General features: G+C 40.7%; 1 protein-coding gene across 2 annotated transcripts; it reads right to left on the reverse strand.

Moving 5' to 3' along the window:
• Positions 1 to 815: 815 nt before the first annotated feature.
• Positions 816 to 11,208, reverse strand: bcl2l12 (BCL2 like 12). 2 transcript variants are annotated; one of them, XM_020102941.2, is made up of 8 exons: positions 11,092 to 11,208; positions 9,040 to 9,220; positions 8,699 to 8,903; positions 6,756 to 6,975; positions 6,227 to 6,331; positions 4,332 to 4,408; positions 3,703 to 3,960; positions 816 to 2,231 (listed from the first exon to the last, which is right to left on the reverse strand). In XM_020102941.2, exons 2-8 carry the CDS (start codon positions 9,216 to 9,218, stop codon positions 2,193 to 2,195), a joined length of 1,083 nt encoding a protein of 360 aa, XP_019958500.2. In that variant the 5' UTR covers positions 9,219 to 9,220; positions 11,092 to 11,208; the 3' UTR covers positions 816 to 2,192. The 2 variants fall into 2 exon arrangements, with proteins under 2 accessions (XP_019958500.2, XP_069381035.1); XM_069524934.1 differs by lacking the exon at positions 11,092 to 11,208 and adding an exon at positions 10,900 to 11,084.
• Between the last annotated feature and the right edge of the window lie 11,206 nt (positions 11,209 to 22,414).

The raw sequence follows: 22,414 nt of genomic DNA on the forward strand, positions 1-22,414 counted from the left end.
CAATGAGCAGCACTTTGGCGACTGTGGAGGAAAAACTCCCTCATTAACAGAGAGAAACCTCTAGAACCAGACTCAATGTGGGCGTCATCTGATCCTTTATGAGACACTGTTCTGATGATTATATGTAAGAAAAGATAATGCAACACATCATTTCTGTTTGCATATGATGTTTTTTAGCCAGTCTGACTATTCTATGATGTGTCTCCGTTGGTGTGAGGAGAAAGAGAGAAATGGAGAGTGGAGGCAGAATGGTCTGAGCGACTCTTCATCATCAAACTGTAAAGGGTCAGAGGACATCTTGGGTGTGTTCAGTTTATTTATAGCTGTTCACTACAGGTTACCTAGGATGGATGTTATACCAGGTCTGAACAGGGTCAGAGGAGGAAAATAGACAATTGTACAATTAGAGATAATGACAATTTTGAATATTATAGCAGGAAAATCTTTTAGTTGACCCTGTATTAAAACGATTAACTTGTGAATGGCTGAAATATGGATACTTTTTGGGCTTGTTGGACCGTGACGTTGATGCTCATTTTTTGGAAAACAACTGAACTGAAATGGAATGTATTGAAAAGTAAAACCTGAAATAGATTTTTGGGGTGGAGTATTGTTTGTTTGGAACATTACAAAAACGGTACCTTCATATATATATAATTGTTTTGCAGCTTTGCCATTTTCTCTTGGATGTGAAGCTTTGTTTTAAGACTGCATCTTTTTTAAAGGTTGACCAAACTGCTTCTGAATAATGACATGACAAAGTCTTAACTACAATGAGAAACACCACAAGCAAAAGCACAATAGCAAACAGTCACATCAGTTAGAGGTAGTTTCTGAAGAAACTTTTATATAAAATGAATAGATAGAAAACCCATATTTACAGAGCTTTAAAAATCACATTTTATAGAAATATACACATTATTTTCAGTTCATTATAAATGTAAAAATGTGAAATCATCATCTTCTTAATAATAATAAAACAATAATGATACAATGTAGAACACATGCAACCTCATCACGGCCCACATTCAGGAGGTCAGGTGTGGTTTCATGTTTTCATATCCAGACTAAGGTGTCAGGTTGAGTCCCTCGTGGCTTATCTTGGATACACTTGTCAAATGTTTTGAGACACTGAATGCAGGTGTTATCATTGCAGGTCAACAGAACAAGTCTGTTATTAAAATAAACCCTGGTTCTATTAAAGAGTCATTCCCTTTATTTCATGAAAACATAGAATTCTTGAGACTGGTTGAAACATTTCTCAGTTCAGTTATTCTTGTTTCCCTCCCAGCCCCATTTGCCTATATCTCTTGTTAATGACAAGTTATTGCACTGGTCTGCTTTCTTTCCTACTCTAATAAAGCCATGCAGAGAGTTGCATCTGTCTGAGAGTAAATATACATTTGATTAAAAACAATATAAAATACACAGTTGTTCACATTATTTGACCCCATCAAACATAATTGATGCAAACATGTAACATGTAAACTTGACAGTGTGTACAGTGGTGTTTCAAATAGACCTGTGAGTCAATGAACTTGACAGTGAAAGATAGTTTTAATCAGGCAAATTGAGATTTGGTGGCGGGGCAACCCTTTGTTGTTTATAGATAATAGACCGTGCCTTTGCAATTTATCAGTTGAGGATGTGAAAACAATGTGTTATTGTAAAAGGACACTGTGGTAGTAAACTGACAGAGAGTTATCATCTCAATCTGGGGATTTCATTAGATTTTGCAGAGCTTGTGAGTCTCAGCTTTCAGACCACAACTTTACTCCTCTGCTAATTCTAACTTCTTTTATAGAGCTCCTTTATTATGAGCTGCCGAGCCAGATATTTCCTTCAGGAGGTGATGGACACCGAATACAGAGGGGATACAGAGTTTGGGTTCACAGCTTGTTTTTGCTGACAAACAAACAAACAAACAACATCAACAATAAAAAAGTGGTGGTATGTATGTGCATGAATCAGCTGAGGGATCATCTTTTGTTACTGCACTACCAACCTCTGTTTACCCAGTACCCTCTCAGGAAAGCAGCTTGTGATTGCTTGTAAAATGAGAAACTTGACGTGACGGTGCTTTCTGATTCCCCAGCCATCATGAATCAGCGAGGCCTCTGGAAACTGATGTGATCCAAAGTTCAGTGTTGACCAGTGGTTGGTTGGAAAAAACACTTGGTAGGTTTTAGAACTCAGTCATACTCTACAGGCTCCTCCAAAACTGCATTCTCCTGAAAAAGAAAAAAAGAATAAAGGCATAAAGTAACACTCGGGGGCACTGTGATTTTAAGTAATAATTTCTATGTAGATGTCATCAGGCCAGGACTCTTGTCTAATGTGTTTAGTTTAGATTGGACGATGTATGTCCGAGATACAACAGCCTCATGTTTCGATGGCGTTTAACCAAACTTTGACACCATGCCCACACCCTCTGGCGAAAACTCAAAAATGGTTATATAAATAGTTTTAATCTCCATCTTGTTAAGATGACATTCACCAAAGTTGATCTGATGAAAGCTCTAGGCGGAGTTCGGTTAAATACACAACCTGTTAAATGGCCAAAATGGCCACTAAATCCAAAATGGCCAACTTCCTTTTGCCTCTGGTCATAATACATGTGTACAGATTTTCGTGTAGATCGGTGAAAGCAAACTTCCCTTAGGTAGCGCCATTTTGCCACGCCCATTTCAAATTAATCCAGAATACGAAATTGTTTTTAGGCTTTGAATTTCATGCAAAGTTTCACGATTATTGAGCATGTCTAGGCCCTGAAAATGCCCCCCAAGGAAAATAATAATAATCTGATCAGTTTCAATAGGGCCTTCGCACTGTCAGTGCTCGAGCCCTAACTATAGGCCAATCTGTAACCTCACCTTTCTGAGTAAAATCATTGAGTTCAATTTGAATAATATAAAATACAATAAAATGCAATATGGATTCCACATATCTCCATCCCTCAAAGCTCTATCCTCTCCAACCTTTATATACTTGGGCAACTGTGGCTCAAGAAGTAGAAGGGGTCGTCCACTAACCATAAAGGTCTCCAGTCTGCATTCCTTAGTCAAGATACTGAAGCCCAAATTGCCACTGTATATAAGTGGTGTGTGATAAAAAAAAACCACCTCATCCAGCAGCTCTGTATGAATGTGTGTGTGAATGGGTGAGCATGACTTACTATCCATCTATACAGCTGAACAGTGATGAGAGGGAATTTGGTTATGGGTGCTAAAACTCAGAGGCAGCAGGTCTGTGAGTATGCCATGTCATTAAAAACAAGGGACCAGACAAAAAAATCTATGAGCATTTATATGAACTGATGAGTAATTAAACCGTTACCATATTGGCTCTTTATTAGTCGTTACAAAGCACTTATTCATGCCTTATTCTTAATGACCTTATTCTGCACCTACTCCACTGATTAACAGTTTTTCCTTCATAACCTCCTAATTACTGATAATTGATGGTAAGTAAGGAAGTTGTTGTACATGAATTACTATCAAGTGCTTGGATATGTTCACTTTGTGTGTTCCCTAATATAAAGTGTTACCGGTTCATTTACTATATAATTTTAACTAGCATTGCCTCATCACTTTAGCCATCCTTAACTTTTTCAGGCAGGCCTGGGGAATTATTTAACCCTCAATTATGAGATTTACGTCTTTGGTGGAATAATGGAAGATAGAAGTGTTTTTAATCACTCACCCATCCTCCATGACACTTTACCCAGGAGGCAAAGTTCTCCATGTAGCACTCTGCAAAGCCCTTCATGCGCATGGTTCCAGTGGCTGTCACTATCCGCCGTGACACCTCCATGCTGACAGCCATGCGTTGCAGTGTTGGACTAGCTGATGGCGGCGAGGGCGGGGCCTCAGATACCTGACTCACAGTGTCTAGAAGCTTGGCAAATGATCCATACGAAAGCCGAGCAAAGCTGGAGCGCAGGAAAGAGTCTGACTGGATCTGTAAAAAGATGTGCATTTAGGAATAAACTCTCCTGTAGGTAGAGCTGGTTTACACATAGAACTACACATTCACGTGAAGAATCCTTAAACTGTGTCTTGAATTATACTTTGTGTTTATCTGTCTCTGTATCCAGTGAGTCTGTGTTTCTACATTTTTTCCCCTATATTGTTATGGTGGCCACCAACGTATGATGTCCCATCAATATCTTTTTCTATCAAACATCCTAGATCAGCTCAATATGACTGTAGTATACAGAGTTTGTGGGTCAAGTGTCACTTCTTAAAAAACAAAGAGCTGTCAATATTTATATATATAAGATATAAATGACTAATTTAGCTTTAAACACCTGATGCTGAACCACTGCCTACCTTGGTGTTGATAGAATCTCCCTCAAAACAGAGCACCTGAACAAGCTGCTGCACAACCGCCTCTTTGTCACACACGTCTAAAAGAAAGAGACAAAAACGTTGCCGTCATTGACAGTGAGTCATACTGCTCTCAGGTGGCATGTTTCCTCTGTAGGCCAGTTTCAGCTGGGATAAAAAGCCTACTATCTTCAGCATGCAGATGTGGAAGGCTGGGGATTGAACTGCCAAGCTGCCCCTCAGCCACAGCCGCCGATTAAAGCAATCCATTAAAGTCAGGGCAGCACATCACCACTACATATACCTTCACCCTGTCCTGCACTTTGCACTTTCATGTGTGCGACACTGAATGAAACGTTTGAGAAGAGCAGTTTTGCCCCCAGCCAATTTGTATGTCATATGTTCTTAATAACTGTCCCAGAACAGGGAGATGCCCAAAACCAAGGCCACGAGATGGAATATGGCCAAACGTGTATATGTGCCTCACTGATCTGTTCAGTGAACAAAACAAGTACAAAAACCCCCTCTTTAGTAGTTCAGACTCCTCTTTGCAGTTATCATAATTGCCTATATGCACAATGACCTTAGTAATGTCGGGTTTGTAAGGATTTCAATAGCATTTCGTCTATATCGCGGACATTGGCATCTAGAACACAACATTTCTGAACTTGTTTCAGCATTCCTGATGATGGATTGCTTATTATGACTGTTGCTTAAAGTGAGCATTGTCTTATGAACTTGGAATTGGCCACTTGAGGGTCAGGGTGCCTAAAGCTGTGGGCCTAGGGGCTCTTCTTAGTCCATCACCGGACACACACCGCAGCATATCAACCTTGTGGGCAAAACTTTGCTGGGAACAGAGTTAATTGGGATAAGATTGAGCTCATGCCAATTTGCATTATGAATCATTAATAGCTCCATCAACTCCCCTTTAGGATGAAAAAGAGAGGTTTACATACATGGGTATAGTTATTACCAAATATTATAATGCAATGTTAAAGGCTAACTTTGATAAACTAGATAAACTTCAGAGCAACACTCATTTTTGTAAAATGCTTCCATTATCGTTATTAGGCAGAACAAACGCTATTAAGATGATATTCCTCCTACAGCTGCCATATCCCCTCCAGAACATACCAGTATTCATTATGAAGGCATTCTTCCATTCAATCATTCTCTGTTTTGTGTGGGATTATGAGATACATAGAATAAAGAAAGAAAGATCAATTGTGTAAACCTTTAGTGAATGGAGGGCTGGCTTTTCCCAATTTGCTGACATTCGTTCCATTGTCTACTGGCTGGTGAGAACACATCTCCCAGACTTTGAGAGAGTAGGGCCTGATAAATGGGATCACGGTCTATAATTTGTGACGACATAATAATACTTGGTATCCACTGTAATGGCTCTGATGGCAAACTGTGCCTCTGTCTGAGCAAACCACGCCATGGCTTGCAAAACTGTGTTCGTTACCATGTCCTTTTTTGGAGTCGTCCAGAGAAAATCAACGTCACCACTGTAGGAGTCGATGGGATGGAATAGTCTTGTTTTCTGCACCTCTCATGGGCTTTTATTTACAAACTTTTTCCGGTCACAGAGAACTTCCAGGTGTCATCACAACATCCGCTTTAAACCCCTCCTGGTGCCCTTGTTACCACAGTAACCCCACAGCCCCTACAGGAGCGAGTGACAGTGCAAAACTAACGTAGTGCAAATCCAATAACAGTGTAAACCACATCAACAGTCTTTGGTGAATTCTGTCCATCACGTGTCCACTACACAATCATCCCCCAGAAAGTGGTCAGAACGTTTACACCCCGGGCCTTGGTTCCCCACTAGACTCATGGATCATGAATATCGTGTGTGTACGCACATGCGTGTGTGTGAGTAGAGGGTTTACCTTGTGAAAGCTGGGGTGTAGATCTCAGTTTCTTTATGCTGGTGGATCTCTGTGCAATCTTTTCCAGCTTCTCTGCTACCTCATTATAGAACTCAGGAGGGTGGTCTATATCAACATTACAATAACATAAGTATATCAGATGAAGCCTTCAATTGCCCACAAAAACACAGACTGACACTTAAAAGTAAACACTTAGTAAATTATTATTCTAGCTTGCTTTAATATTAATTTAACTATTGCACTGCTGAGCTGACTGGTTTCTTCTTTTACAACACTTTTCATTGTACTGTTGACCTGTGTTAACTTGCATATGATAAACAAACTTGAAACTTGAGGTGTCTATAACATCTAAGCTTTCTAAGGATTCTAGGCTTAGCAGTCAACATCAGCATACAAACTGCACTTTGGAGGTCCACATTATCATAAGGAGCATATTGAAAAAAACAACTTTAACTTTAGACAGCAAACAAATGAATGACTACAGCTAAAGCTGTTTAGTATAATTTGATAGTGTAATGGAAGAGCTTACTGGGAGAGATAATGGGTGGTGTGGGTTCTAATACTTCATTTGCTGGCGTAGTAGGCTTATTGGCAGAGGATCCATGCCCCTCTTTGTCTTCTCTCTCCAACTTTTTTGACCTGATGAACTTTGAAATCTTTTTTCTAAATTTCCCTTGCTTCGGCTTCTTCAGCTGTTTCTTCTCACTTTCATCATCTTCTGATGTAGAGGGTGGGAAAACGACATCATCCTGTGGAAACATGTTCTTATGCTCAACATTGAAGCTGTGGTGATTCTGTGTGTTATGAATACTTATCCTACACCGATTAGCTTGGACATTACATGAGTAATAAATGTACCTAACTAATATTGTCTCAGTTGATAACACATCGGAAATGTTTGTACCCTCAGCTCTATTTGAAACAAAGTTTTATTCTTCCTGAAATCGTGCTTATTCTAAAAATCCACAATATAGCCCAGCCCAAATTATTGTTACCACTTTTAAGTGGGGAAAAGTAAGTGGATTGTCGCAATATTTTTAGCCGACTATTAGATTTAATTAGTATTACAATTGTCTTCATACTTACGTACGTACCTACAGCTGCTAATACTGTTAAAAAAAATGTAAGGTACATGGGACTGTCAGTCTCAACTGTCTAGAGAATGTCCCTAGATGTAGCTGCTGGCTACATGAGGAAGAGTGATCCCAGACTGAAAATGCATGGGTTCCACAGAAAATGACTCAAGAAGATCAAACTTTTTAAACAAAAGAAAAACTGAGTGGAGTTTGATGAAATGTGTGTTGACAAGCCAAATTACTTCCGGGAGAACTTCCTGTAGACTGATGAAGCAAAAATTTGGTCACACCAGCTCTGTGTTCATAGGCATAGATGCCTTGACTCTCTGCAGGTCAGAAGGAGATCAACTTATTATCAAGACTTTCTGGAGTTAAACATACAGCCCAGTATCAGAGAGCTTGATCTCTACTTTGCCACTTTCTCCTCCAGCTCTACATACAGTACATTGATTAAGTTCACAAAGTCTGCTTTTACCCAGACAGAGTTTACACATGTGTCTGATCACACTGTTTGTGTATGATGGAGAGAGTGAGAGAGAGCGAGAGGGGAAAAGAGCAAACGGGACAGCTCATGAATGCACGGGCTGCACTGAAGAAAGATTGAACTTATTAAGAAAGGTATCCATCATTATGTGATGATCAGTGTTGATATTGTGGCAACAAACAAATAAACGTTACTGTTGATGTATGGAAAATCTATTGTCATCGAGATATCAACGATATACATATTGCAAAAGACGGTTTAAACTGCGATTAATGGTGTTCCATGTGCCATGCATTCAACCCCTGCATGTCAACATATCTGGCTAATCAGATGGAGCACTGACTTTGTCACATGTCATGAATCTGACTTTACATTTTCTTAGGAACTTTCTTTAGAACAAAAAAAAAACATTTAAAGAAATGAAAATTCACTCATTATCACTCACCACTATGCCTATGGAGGGTTGTGATCCAGTTGATGCAGTTACACACCCTCCGGAGGAGAATAACAGCAGACATTTAGACTATATTACACTGTTTAGAGTTGAATTTGAATGTCGGCACTTGCAGACACTTGGATGACACAGGAGAAGTGTGGAGGCATTTTAAGTTTGAAGAAGTGGTCACCAGGTACTTCAATTGTATTCGAATTGGCTGCAACACTGTTTACCCTTAAAACTCCAAAAGTGTTCTGTGGACTCAAACACTTCACCCACCCCTCCATTGGCATAGTGGTGAGTAGAATCATTTTTATTTTTGGGTGAACGATCCCTTTAAATCTTGGTGAGGGGTATGCTCTCTCTAAGTGCCCTTCTAGTGGTGGCATGGTCCTTGCTGGTGGACTGCACTTTATCTGAAATCAGGAAGCAAAATCTCTTGGAAAATAGTGCAATAAAGAATTATACTTCCTCACCTCTGTTTGGTCTCTGTTGTGTGACAATTTTGCCGTGCTCTTCCTGTCCAGTGAGCCTTTAGGATCTTTAACAGAGCGATGTGAGTTGTTGCGATGTGGCAACTGCTTTATGAAGTCTTTGAATCCAGTCTTCTTCGCATCTGCTGAACTGACATCTTCAGTCTGAGAATCGCACCCATCCTTTGCTTTTGTCTGTGGCTTGGAGCTAGCATCGGAAAGCATGAGAGTATAGTGAATAGCAGGTTCAAAGGTTGTCATATTCAAATACAGCCAAAAAGCACATGTCATCACTCATATAAGGTAAATGTAGAGTGTCAGTTCATAGGGCTAATTTACATTACCTGTACTTGTTGTGCTCACTGTAAGCACCCCCTACTCTACCAGGCCTCTCTTTCATTGGGGTAGAAAGGGTCCGATGAAGAAATGCCTGGAGGACTAGATGAGTCTCGGATTTGATCTCCACCAAAGAGATTGAGGAGATGGAGGAGACGGAGGAATGGTGGCCTCCAGACTCTGACATCACTAACATGAAGTGAGACAGAAATTGACAAAAAAACGTTCATATTCTATATCATTTAGGTGAGGAGCACATTTACAAGACAAGTAGAATAGTTGTTTTGTATTATCATTAGTTGTACAACAGTGTAGAGATCAACAATTTGAACTTCATCATGCAATCTATAGTATATGCTGTTTTAACTATACTTTTACTGTAGGTCAAGATAGAATGAGTCATTGTACATTAGTGAACGAGAAGGCTCATCCACCCAAATGAGAGAACTCAGGTAGGTCAGTGCTGTTCAAGTGGCCACACTGTAGGTGACATAAGTGAGTGACAAGACCTGTCTTTGGCTGATTGAAGCAACATGACTGAGCATCAGTTGTAGCATACTGAGTGAAAGTTAGTATTAATCATGAAGCATGTTGGTGAGAGTCAGGGGGTACTGGACGTATATGTCTATCTCTATTTATCTCTGTGTAAGAAACTATACTATTTGGATCAAGTGGATAATATTATATAATAATATATTATGAGAGATAGTCTGAGACTTTGGTGGAACCCACACGCAATATGACCCTGGATATTAAGGGTAGTAGTGACACTGACCTGTAGTTTTCAATGTGAGATGGTCTTAGAGCTGGCTTTTTACTTTGGGTCTGGTTGAACATTGTGGTGCATAAAATAAAATTAAAGCTTTGGTTCTAGGTGAATGACTGTGGGCATGTTTTTGAATGAGATGGTTAAAAGCTTTCAACTGAAAAACTGCAGTACAACAATTGGGTGTTGTAAAACTGCTTATAGTTCTTTAAAATCTAATTGAAGGAACTAACCATTGGAAATAAGGAAGATAAAGATAGATAAAATAGTTGTAGGTGCTACTGCCTGAAACTGAATGAAAGCAAAACTAACACAAACACATCAGGATAATCCAGTCGGTTAACATTCCCTGTCTGTTCGAAGATCTGAAACACATCACAACAGTAACAACACTTTCATTAAACAATCACTGAGTATTGTTGAGCTATATTCAAAATATGACATTTTCAAGTTCATACAAGATTTCCGATTTTCTTTTCTTATCATTTTAAATAGAATATTCTCCACAAATGTGAAGATCAAAATGTGATTTAAAGAAAATAGATGGCCATAAGAGTCTAACTGTCAAGAGGCTGTTGCTCAGGACTCAGAGCTGTCTGTCTGTGTCTGTCTGTGTGTGTGAGTGTGTGTGTGAGTATGTGTGTGTGTGTGTGTGTGTTGTCGTGTAAAGCACAAAACGGAGCCAAACACATCGTTGTCCCATGCAAGAAAGTGAGACACAGCAAAGCAAATGACCCGAGAATGAACACGATGTCTCACTTTTTCTGTTTCCTACCAGCATTCACAACCTTTCATCAATCTTTTATATACAGTCTATGATCACAACTAAACCTTCACAGAGTCTTCGGACTGACGTTATCTTGCAATGCAGTGATCTGTGCATATATATTGTAATCCTCCCATGTCGATCTGCCTCAGTAAAGCGAACAGCCCCCAGCACAAGTGTCACGGACCTCAGGACTGGGGTCCTTCTTTTACACAACGTGAGCGGGGGAGGATAAAGCGCTGGTGGTCGGAACTAAAAGGGCACGGGACCGACCGGACGGGACAGGGAAAGCGACCATGACTCGGCTTTTTTGCCCCCCTCACAACACACCAGCACCTGGAAGAGCGAGTTTCCACCACATGAGCTCAGCTTTTTTGTTCCAGCGACGGACAGACAGGAAGCCTCGGACCATCCGGCTCGACTGTATCGGGGGAGGTCCGCACTGAGCGCCGGGGACATTCCGCTCGCTAGTTGTAAGTCAAGGACAGGAGGAAAGGAAGGAAAGTTCAGCCAGGCGTGTTTACCTACCTGTGTGTGTGTGTTTCCGCTTGTCCACTTGATATTATACGTCCTCTCCCTGTGTGTGTGTGTGTGTGTGTGTGTGTGTGAGAGGGAGAGAGAGAGGGAGGGGAGGGAGGGGAGGGAGTGGAGGGACGGGGGAGGGCCCATTTCTCGTCCATCCCAACTGGCACTGATTTCTCTCTGACTGACTGGTTCTCTGCTTTCACCAACTTCAGTACACGGTTTGAACTTTTGCTTCGGCCCAAAACATCCAGACATAAGAACAGGTCTTTCCCCCTCAGGCTGTCTCTGTGTGGAACAGCTAGAACCATCACCTGTAAAAGATCTGCATCAGAATCAGAAGTACTTTATAAATCCCCGTAGGGAAATTCAAACGTTACAGAGCCCCTGAGAAAAGACGTGAAGCAGCAAAAGCAGGTATAAACATAGCAATATAAAATATAAAAATCAAGTAAGGCTAAAAGAAATAAAAGATATACATATGTAGAAATAAAGACCGGGTATGTATAGATTTACATTTGTGCATGAGTAAAGTAAGTTAAAGTATACACAGTATACGTTATTAATCTTTATACTTTACAGGTGGTCATTGTACAATTTGACAGGCACAGGCAGGAATGGTTTCCTGTGAGCAGCGTGGGTGGATGAGTCTGTCACTGAACGAGCTGCAGAGGCTAATCAAGACATGATACCAACATACTGTGCATGGATGAAATATTAATATACATATATATATTAATATTTCATCCATGCACTGTGCACCATTGCACCAAACCATTTAGCTTTTTGTTACATGTACATAGCTCTTATTTTTGTCTTTGATCTTGTTTATCTCTATGTTTTTTTAAAAAAACTGTTTGTACTAAGAGAGCTAAGAACAACCGGAGTCAAATTCCTCGTGTGTGTTCACATACCTGGCAATAAAAAGTGATTCTGATTCTGATAAATGTCAAAAGAAATGACATGACTTTTTAAGGAAGGCTGATATATTTCAACCACATTTATAATCAGCAAACAACACAATGTTACACATATAGTGTTGTAATAGTCAATGTGCTGCTATGGGTTTCGCTTAAGGCCAGGTGTAGCTTGTAGTATGCGCCACACGATGGCCCTCTAGGCTAATTTGACCTCTTTTACCCTGCTAGCTATGGCAGTTTCTATTAGGCAGTCCCAATTAAGAAATTCTGCTGCTGTATGACTTGTAAGACTGGTCTCTGACTCTGGATTACAGGGCCTAGTTTTTCTGAACCTCTCTGACTCTGAATGTATACATTCTTGTGTAAATCAAAGGGGGTTCCTTACTGACATCAGGTTTGGCAAGATCTTGGATTTTATCAGTCAAGACTAGGATTGTTTTATTATTCAATTTCTGCCAATAGATCCCTTTTACCTAAATCTTCCACACTGAATCTGTAATATAATATCATCTCAGATCAGTCTGTTTATTTTATGCAGATGTAATGATTATGGACATGTCATGTCATCATGCCTGTGCACAGATTTGTGAGATTTAAAGAAACAGAACCATTAATACAAAAGCCTTAACAAAAGTGATCCAAAGTTCATGTTTCTTTTTGCATACACAAATCTTTCATCTCCGACCCACTGAGAGTTTTTATGGATTTGAGCCCTCAGGTCAGATGTAGAAAAATGGCACTAGGACAACAAGAGATTCTATAGATCATAATGGTTTGCAGCATTAGAAAGATTGAAAAGGAGAGTAGACATTTACAAATGATTCCAGAGGACCATATTGATTTAAAAAGCCTAACAAAGTGTGGTATAGGTAAGACAAAGTGGATGTGTTCAGGCCTGTGTATAATATTACTGCCTCTCAATGGGTACAAGAATATAAAGCCAGTGTCTGTTCTGAGTGACTTGTAGTGATGCCCTTAAGGGAGGATTTCAGTCACTTTATAAACTTACTCAGATGAGGCTGTTCAAAACAGCAGTACAATTATGTCTGATGGTCAACAATCAGAGTAAGGTTTGATGCTGTTACATCAAAGCTAACTAAAAGCAATAGGTTGTGGGCTGGGCTAATGTAATGGTAAAGGATCTGTACACATTCATACAGAGCATTTATGGGCAGCACTTTTTATATGAGAATGGCACAGCCATCAGGGCTACTTTGGGGTTCACTATCTTGCCTGAGGACACCTTGGCCTGCATAATGGAGATCATACCACCAACCCTCTAGTTAGTGGACCACCCACTTTATCCCCTGAGCCACAGATGCTAATTAAGAGATCCAATATAATATATCTGTCTGCATTGTGGTTCTAGTAAACTGTATTCACATATAATTAAGAAAGATTTTTTAAAGGCCATCTTCCTGTTGAAGAATAGGTCAAGAGTTTTACATAGATATCTGAGGGGCGGCTGTTGATGAGGTGGTCCACTTACCAAGAGGTCGGCAGCTTGATCCTTGTCTCCCCATTCCTTGTGCCGAAGTGTTCTTGGGAGAGAATCTGAGCCCAAAATTCCCTGACAGCTGTATCAGCAGTTTATTAGGGATGTATGATAGAAAAAGTGTTTTACATATCTACAAAGATGTACTGTATGAGATACAGTAAGAGATCACAATGAATGGAGCGAGAAAATTTGCAGCATAACAAAGTCACAAAAGTAGTGGATGGACTAGGAAGAACTTGTAATAAAACAGATACTGGACTACATTGTTTCCAATCATTCAAAGGGGGCTACTAATATTGATGTGTACCTCATCATATGTGCACTATATATAGGCTTGAGATGATAGTCTGAAGTGCAATCCTAGAAGACTTCCTCTATATTGGAGAAAATGTAGTCTCAGTTTGATGTCCAGTCTTTAAGAATAAGAATGCCTTTATTGTCATTGAACAGGGTGTACAATGATATGATATCTTCTTTTATTTGCCAGACTTAAACAAAGTAACACATCAAGAATATGTCATACACAGTAACAAAGTGACAATGGACACAGCTATTTACTCAAACCCCAATAAGTATTAAGAAACACAACCACATCACTGTATATTTTATTGAGTCAAAGAAGAAAACATAACACCAAATATCATCGAGATGTCAAGGAAAATAGACACGAAAACATGAGTCAGTCAGAGATAATCAAGCACATAACACCAGCACTCCTTAGCACAGCCCCCCCCAAACCTGTCCAGCGTCACTTTGGTTCAAGACACTGGTACAAGGATTGGGAGTGACCAGACCAAGAAAGCATGATAGAGGGTCAGCAGTGCTTTGTCAGTTTAAGTGACACTGAAAAAAATCCCAACCCTGAAAAGTCATATGATCTCTGACTGGATAATGAAAACATGTCTTATTGTTAAAAGTAGTGAAAAAAATGAATCAATGATTTAAAAAAAATCAGCATTAGATAAATAAATTACTACACTCAAACAAATGACATAAGATTCACTAGATACGTTTCAAGAAATAGAGAAGTATAACTCATTAACAGGCAAAATTACAAAGTTGTACCTTGTGTGAATTACTAACATTAAAAACAAGAGACACACAATGTAAAATATGAAACGTGCAGTTCCAGCACTTTCCTATTGTATAAGTTAGTTAAGCATTGTTGTTTGCATGCTTACCTTGTGCAGCACAAAGCCATTTACTCCCCGACAGTACAGCGTCTCCTCTCTGCAGCTTTAGTTTATCTACAATTGGAGCTTTCTCTGCCCTTGTCTGCCCGTCCATATTCTGATCCTTTTATCCAAAATCAGTATTCATCAGAGCTGGGGCCAATAAGGAGCAAGGCAGCAGGGTGCGGCACTTCCTCTGTGACAAGGAACAGACAACAAATACCCAGAGACCATGAGCAGAGGGAGGGGTTTAATTAGACAGGAAAAGATAAAGAGATGCACATGTTTGATCTCTCTAAATAGAGTTGTAGGGTACAGGGAACTTGTGTATGATGATTTTCAAATTTGTCTGACTTTACTTAAAGGTCCAGTGTGAATGATTTCGGTGAAAGGCAACTATATGCAGAAATTTTATGTAGAATAATCCTCATGATGTTTTCACTAGTTCGTTTCATCTAAATTGTATGAATTGTAGTTTTCTTTACCCCAGAAAAGACCCTTTGTATTTAAATACTTTATATAAACATCAAGGGGTCCTCTCTACAGAGGCCACCATGTTTTTTACATTAGTCCAGACTGAACAAACTAAACACCTTTTGAGTTTTTATGAAAACTGAAGCTACCACAGGTTCTTTTTCATGTTTGGAGGGGGGAGTGAAAGGGTGTTCAGCTGCAACATGAAATTTCAACACTAGATATCACTAAATTCTACACACTGTACCTTTAAACTGTATCCATATTATCAAACTATAATCAGTCAGATCACACTGATCCATTATTCTGTTGTTCTCAGTACGGCCTGACTGTTTATGTGTTACTGATTACTAATGGAGCTACTCATCTCCCACAAGCTTTACTATGTCTACTCAGGTCCCCATTGTGAGGTTAACATCTCACTTACAACAATACTAGCATTTACCTTTGTTCATGAAAAAATAGTGGTTGATATAATTTGTTACCCTCAAATGTAACTTATGACATGGTAAATTGTGAGATCACCCCTGCTAGGCAATGGCAACCTTGGCGCATTCTTTGCTTCTTTCCATGTTGACATACTTTATATTTTAATACCATGTGGAGGAATAAGAAATGGGACAACAAAGCTGAAAAGTACTGAAGTATACTTTATGTTTGTTGATTCGCTCAAGTTTACAGGGTAGGCATTTAAACACACTGAAAAAAGCCAACTTTTTGTGCCACACACAACATGATACAGGCACAGCCAAGACAGTGTTTAACTGACTGTAACCATGTGGAACAGAGACACACACACACACACACACACACACACACACACAAACAATTGTAGACTAACGCTACTAACCTAATACAATTGTTCTTCTCCTCATATATGTGTTCTGTTTGACTACGCAACAGCACCACCTTGTGGTAGTTCAGGTACATAACCATATCCAGGTAACGTGTTTTGCTTCCTGTGTCAGGGTTCAAGGTGTAAAGCCCCCAGAAGTAGTTCATGGTTAGTTGTTCATATTATTTACAGATGTCAGCTCTACGCATAAGCTGCGTTTATTCTTCTTGCGGGCTTACGCATCATCTATAAGTATTATTGTCAAACAAATTGTGTCCTCATAACCAGTTATATGTTTAAGTGGGATTACGTTTACAGCAGCAGCATTGCAGAGCAGCTAAGCTAACATGTATCGCCATGTCTTCGAGATACGAGCCTCTGTGTGCTGCTTATTATTTCACTACCTCTGTGAGCCAGAGTGTAATTTGCCTGTAATTTGTCTTTATTGTTTTTACATTTTCACCAAGTCATTAAACTTTGTGAAAGTTGACATCCTCGTCGCAGAGTTTTTTATGAGAGTGTTCAGCTGGTTGGATAGCTAGCGTCACCTTCACAGTGCACAGGCGGCATTGCAACCACTGTGGATATGACGACAGCCCGCCTACGGAGCTCCACCAAGAGCTAAGTGGCTAACACAGGGCATGTGGCCAGCCTTCACGCCAACTTATCTCTTCATCGGGTATTGATAACACTAGGCTGAGATGCACGCTCCGTGTGTTCACGTGCATCTCACGCATCATCCAGCTCAAATGCTAGTTTAGCGGTTGCCATAGCAAGAGCAAAAGCCGAAGCAGCATAAGTTAGGGCAGCATACTGCAAGAGGGAAATGGAGCTGAAAGTCGAGCATGCTCGCATTCAAGCCACTCTGGATGCATTAAAGGAGGGCATTGAAAAGGATGCTGCCATAGCTGAAGCGGAAACGTTGCAGGCTGGTTTACTAGAGCTTGATGTTGAAGCGTCCACTAGAGGCTGTGGTCCAGTGTCTCAGGATATCAAATACCAGTGCACCGCTGCTTATGTGGAATGGCAAGCCAGCAGAAGCTCAGGTGAAGTATCTAAAAAAAAAAGTGACATTAAGGTAGACCCGCCAACCCCTCATCTAAGTGAACGGCAAATAAACATTAAGGTAGATGATATTAAGCCAACATCGCATAACCCACACAAAAGTTTTCCCCTAACACAAGCTGCTGCTTCTGCTTACACTACGCCTCATCACACATCACAGGCTCCTCAGAGTGGTGTATCAGCACCATAACAGAACATTTATGAGAAGTCCCCATTTCATGAACAGAGAATGCCTTATGGAGCTAGTTATTATCAGCCCCAAACAACTAACGATTTGGCTAAATATCTTGCAAGCAGCAACTTAGTCACCTCAGGCCTCACCACATTTGAAAACCAATAAGCTATTGGGCTTGGAAAACATCCTTTCTGACTGCTAATGCTGGTTTAGACCTGTCTGCTGGAGAGGAACTTCACTTGCTAACCAAGTATCTGGGGAAAGAGTCATCAAAGCAGGTGAAAAGGATCAAAGCATTTAACATCAGACATCCAGGCGCTGGACTGATAATGGAATGGGATAGACTTGAGGAAATATATGGCTCACCAGAGGCCATTGAACAGGCCCTCTTTAACAAGCTGGAAAGCTTCTCCAAGTTCACGGCAAAAGATCCGCAGCCTCTAAGAAAGATGGCTCCCTCCCAGGCCTGTCATACTTAGACACCTCCAGAGGGGTGAATCCAATCATCCAATCCCTTTCTCTGTATTTGCAGATTTTGTCAGTACAGAAGCAACAGCTCCGCGATACCTACCCCGCCATCATGCTCACCAGAAGCACATCGCTGACATAATATAACCCCTCAAACCAGATGCTGACATACTTCTCCTATTGGGCAGAGACATTCTGAGGGTCTATAAGGTCAGATAGGACCTAGGATGGGTTGTTGTCTGTGACATGTGCCTTGGAGGAGCCCACAGACCACCTGAGGTGAGCAGCTACAAGACATCCATTTTAGAGAATGGTCGTGCCAGCCATCTGCAGCCATGCAACAGCCAAATCAAGGTAAACAAGATCTTCAGTCAAGCACTGCATAACGACACAATGGTGACAGCTTGGTTCAAACCATCTTCACCCAAACTGCCGATGACCATAAACTTACATTAGTTAAATTCATTTGAAATCTTACATAAAATGTTTTGAACATGACTGTGCTCCGCCAGGAAGACAATGACAGAATCAACAGGCTGTGGGAAAGTATGATCACCCTGGATCTCAGCGACAACTTCACATGGATGATCCACAGACAGGAGCTTCAATTCCACCACCATAAAATCCTACTCCACTCCTCTACCCTGACACATCTGAATTTTCAATGAATTTTGAATGAGGAGTGGGACAAGGACAATTAGGTGACAATAAGTCCCTCTCGTCTCAGATCCGGCAAACCCTATAAAGGTGTGCCTTATGTTGTGGAAAATCTGCTGATATATGGTCAACTCTTCAATGAAGAAAGCGTTCAGGAGCCCTATGATGTCTTATGCTGAAATATTTATTGAAGCTTGGCCAAGGAGAAAATCTGAATTCATCCACACAACATCTGTACATGATCTAGCTCTCTCTATAGCTCTCTCATATTCTGAAGTGTGCTGTGTGGATGCTGAAGTGTTTCAAGTTGATATCCCACTTTTCCTGAACAAAACAACCCTAAAAAGGAATGGAACAGTTTTGGACATGAAAAATGATAGCACTTGATGTTCAAGCAGCCTGTACCACTTGAGTTCACCATTTCTGGCCACTACTGTGTGGACATCAGAGACACTGAGAACAGTCAAACATGTCCACAGATAAGAAGTTCTCCTGAAACAAGCAGTTTGGCCACACATCTGCAGATTGACTACAGAGGCTCATCTAAAGCTCTGGAAATAAAGACAAAGAATTTGTCACCATTTTGTAACAAATAGTACATCGAAGCTACAGCAAGACCAAGCTAAAGCCTGCTGTGGGCTTACCTCTAGCTTCGGAATATATGGTACCTCCATATCATACACTTCAAATTTTTCGGTGCAGGGAACATTGTAAAAACCAAAATGGCCTCTGAAATATTCAACTCCTTCATTCATCACATAAATGAATTCAATAATGAAGATCAGAGTCATGGCAGAAAACTTCAATACTGAGACCAAAACAACAGCAGTATACAGTCCCTGGAGCAACGGATTACTGGAGAGACACGATCAGACACACACAGAAGTCATCCAGAAGGTGAAATGGATGTAACTGGCACACTGCCCTAGACTGGGCCGTTATGGCTAAGAACAGTATGCTCGATGTTCATGGCTACAGTCCACATCATCTGGTATTTGGACAGAATCCTAACCTTCCTTCAGTATTAGTTGACTACCTCTCCTAGAGGGCACCACTATAAGTGCTAGCATAGGAGAACACAAATTTGCATCACATACTTCCAGGAAAGCATTCACAGAAGCTGAATGTTCAGAAAGGATAAGGAGGGCACTGCGAAAGCAACTCAGACCCACAGATGATAAGATGGAACAGGGGGCAAAGTACTGTATATTACCAACGGGCAGACTGCACATAGTTGAAGGAACCAGGGGTGGTTTTTGGTCAGGATGGAACTGTTGCATGGGGGAATTCTTGTTAGCGTACATCACTCTAGACTTTGTAAGGTGAACACAAAGGATGAGGATAAGCAAATTGTACAAGATGATCCTGACCTGAAAAGCAGAAAATGTATGTCATGTTGATGAGTTTGTTTTGTGGGCAGGCTCACAAAACTTTTCAACAGATCTGATTCCTCTACTGAAGTCTGCATTCCATGTTGTATGCAAAACAGGACAGATGCTGTGGGTTGCTAATCGGACCAGACCAGAATACTCTGGCCGAGGAGGTGGAGTTGCTTCTATTTTCAGCTCCAGTCTATCAATAAATCCTAAACCCAAACTGAGCTACAACTCATTTGAAAGTCTTGTTCACCATGCTACAAACTATTTACTCTAAGCAATGCTGTAATTACTCTACTGTTTTTCTGATGTTCTCAATTACACGTGGCATCTATTGCACTTCTGTCTGTCCTGGGAGAGGATCCCTCGCATGTGGCTCTCTGAGGTTTCTACGTAATTTTTTTCCCTGTTAAAAGGGATTTTGGTAGTTTTTCCTCACTCTTGTTGAGGGTTAAGGACAGAGGATGTCACAGCTTGTTAAAGCACTATGAGACAAATTGTGATTTGTGAATATGGACTATACAAATAAAATTTGATTGATTGATTGATGTCATGTTTGACACCTGTAATTAAGCATCTGATATGATATAAAAAATGCCATGGTACAGTTTATCCATTAAGTGAATAAACTTATAATAATGATAAACTTGCTCTTTCTCAATTTCACTTTCGTTGTTGTGTTTTTATGTTCATACATATATACATTTGTATATATATTTATATTCATATTTGTACATAGTCCTTAAATGTTTATGCTTATCCTTGTTCTGCTTTGTTGTCTTTGTTTTTCTGTTTATTTGTCTGTCTATTTCTGTACGTTGACAGCAATGAACAGATGGCCAATAAAGCTGATTCCGATTCTGACAATAATGCTCTAAACCTGATTGTTTTCAATGATGCTTCCCTTGGCAATCTTTCAGATGGGGGTACATAGAGGGGAATTTAATTACCCTTATGGGAGAAAGGGGGAAGGTTCCCCCCCCCCTCTGTTGGCGTGGTGCAGAGCACTCTTGCAGGAGAAATCCTTGCTATGTCAGATGGAATAGACAATGCTATCTTCCTGGCAACCCTGTTTTCAGAGCTCACCACTGGAAATGCTGGACCGAATGCTCTTCCGTTGATCTGTGTGACTGATAATCACTCTCTGTTTGTCAACAAAACCGGTCGCAGAGAAATAAAGAGGATCTACATGTCCTGTAAAAAGCACATTTATAATGCAGCACGTGGTTGGGGTTAGGGGTGGTTAAGGTAAGGTAAGGTATTGTTAGGGTTAGGGATGTAAGGGTTTGGGGCGGTTAGGATTAGGAAATGGTTAAGGTTAGGGTTGAGGGTAACCCTAACTGTAAAATTAAAGGGATACATGAGATTGTGAATGTTTGTATCATGGTTCTGGTTTTCAGTTTCAGAATTGTCACATGCCTATAAAATATTTATTGCATCATCTATAAACAAGAAAAAACGACAGTAATAAAGTTGTTCCTGACACATTCCTCTAAACATAAAGAGAGTCTTCTGTAACTGTCAACCATATACTTTTTAACAATAAATTTGAACAATTTAAAAGTGATAGGGGTACAGCGGTCATGCTCCAACCAGAAGGTCGGCAGTTCCATCCCCAGTCTTCCCATCTGCATGCCAAAGTGTCCTTGGGCAAATATGCTGAACCCAGAATTGACCCTCATAGAACAGAAAGTGCTGCTAATAGATGCACTGTATGAATGTGTGTGTGAATGGCAAACTGTACTGTAAAGTGCTTTGAGTGGTCATCAAACCTGGCAGGGACTGGTTGAAGCAGAAGCACGTTGATCCCCAACTGGGTGGCAAGCTCTTCGTCCATACAGCTGACATCGTGTCAGAGTGTATAATATTGGGAGTTCAGCTCACAAGTACTTCCCCTTATACTTTTGCTAGGCACCAGGAGACATGGATGTGCAAAGACTGGGGTCCACAGTTCTCCTCCCAGGTATGGAAAGCTTTTTGTCAGGCATTGGGGGCCACGGCAAGTCTCTCCTCCGGATATCACCCCCAAGCTAACGGCCAGATGGAGCGAGCAAACCAGGACCTTGAGACAGCCCTCTGCTGTATCTCCGCCCGTCACCCCGCCTCCTGGAGCACTCAGCGCCCCTGGGTTGAATATGGTCACAGAGAGAGGCCTGCTCCACTCTTCTGCACGGAACCAACATGTAACCGATCGTCAACGATCCCCCACTCCCGCATATCAACCTGGTCAGAGAGTTTGGCTGTTTTCCCATGACCTACCCCTCCAGGTGGAATCTCGAAAAACTGTCTCCCAGGTACATCGGTCCCTTCAAAATAACAAAAACCATTAACCCGTCTGTTGTCAAATTAAAACTACCTGCATCCCTGAGGATCCACCCCACCTTTCATGTATCCCTGCTCAAACCGGTTTCTGACATTCACCATTCACTATCATTCCACTATCAGCAAACAACAAACTAGTAGAAGTGATTAGATGAGGAGCCTACAATCAAAATTATGCAGTTACTGGGTAGAACACTACAGACTTAGCTACTTAGAGCAGAACACTACAGACAAAGAGTTTTTTCATGTATTGGTCAATTTTGATATTTTGGTCTATTTTGCTTCCACGTCTTCTTTCACTCTAATGGAAAGAAAACTTCCAAAAATACATATTTAGGCCAAATCCCATTTCACCCCTTGGCCCTAG

The sequence above is a fragment of the Paralichthys olivaceus genome, chromosome 5, assembly GCF_024713975.1.
Source record: "Paralichthys olivaceus isolate ysfri-2021 chromosome 5, ASM2471397v2, whole genome shotgun sequence".
In the NCBI taxonomy this organism is placed as follows: Eukaryota; Metazoa; Chordata; class Actinopteri; order Pleuronectiformes; family Paralichthyidae; genus Paralichthys; species Paralichthys olivaceus.

Coding starts and splice junctions, on each gene's coding strand:
- bcl2l12 (XM_069524934.1), bottom strand. CDS start 10,975: ATGGTCCGAGGCTTCCTGTCTGTCCGTCGCTGGAACAAAAAAGCTGAG. Junction 8,904..9,039: donor AGTGAGCACAACAAGTACAG/GTAATGTAAATT, acceptor TTCCGATGCTAG/CTCCAAGCCACAGACAAAAG. Junction 4,409..6,226: donor TACACCCCAGCTTTCACAAG/GTAAACCCTCTA, acceptor TCTTTCTTTTAG/ACGTGTGTGACAAAGAGGCG.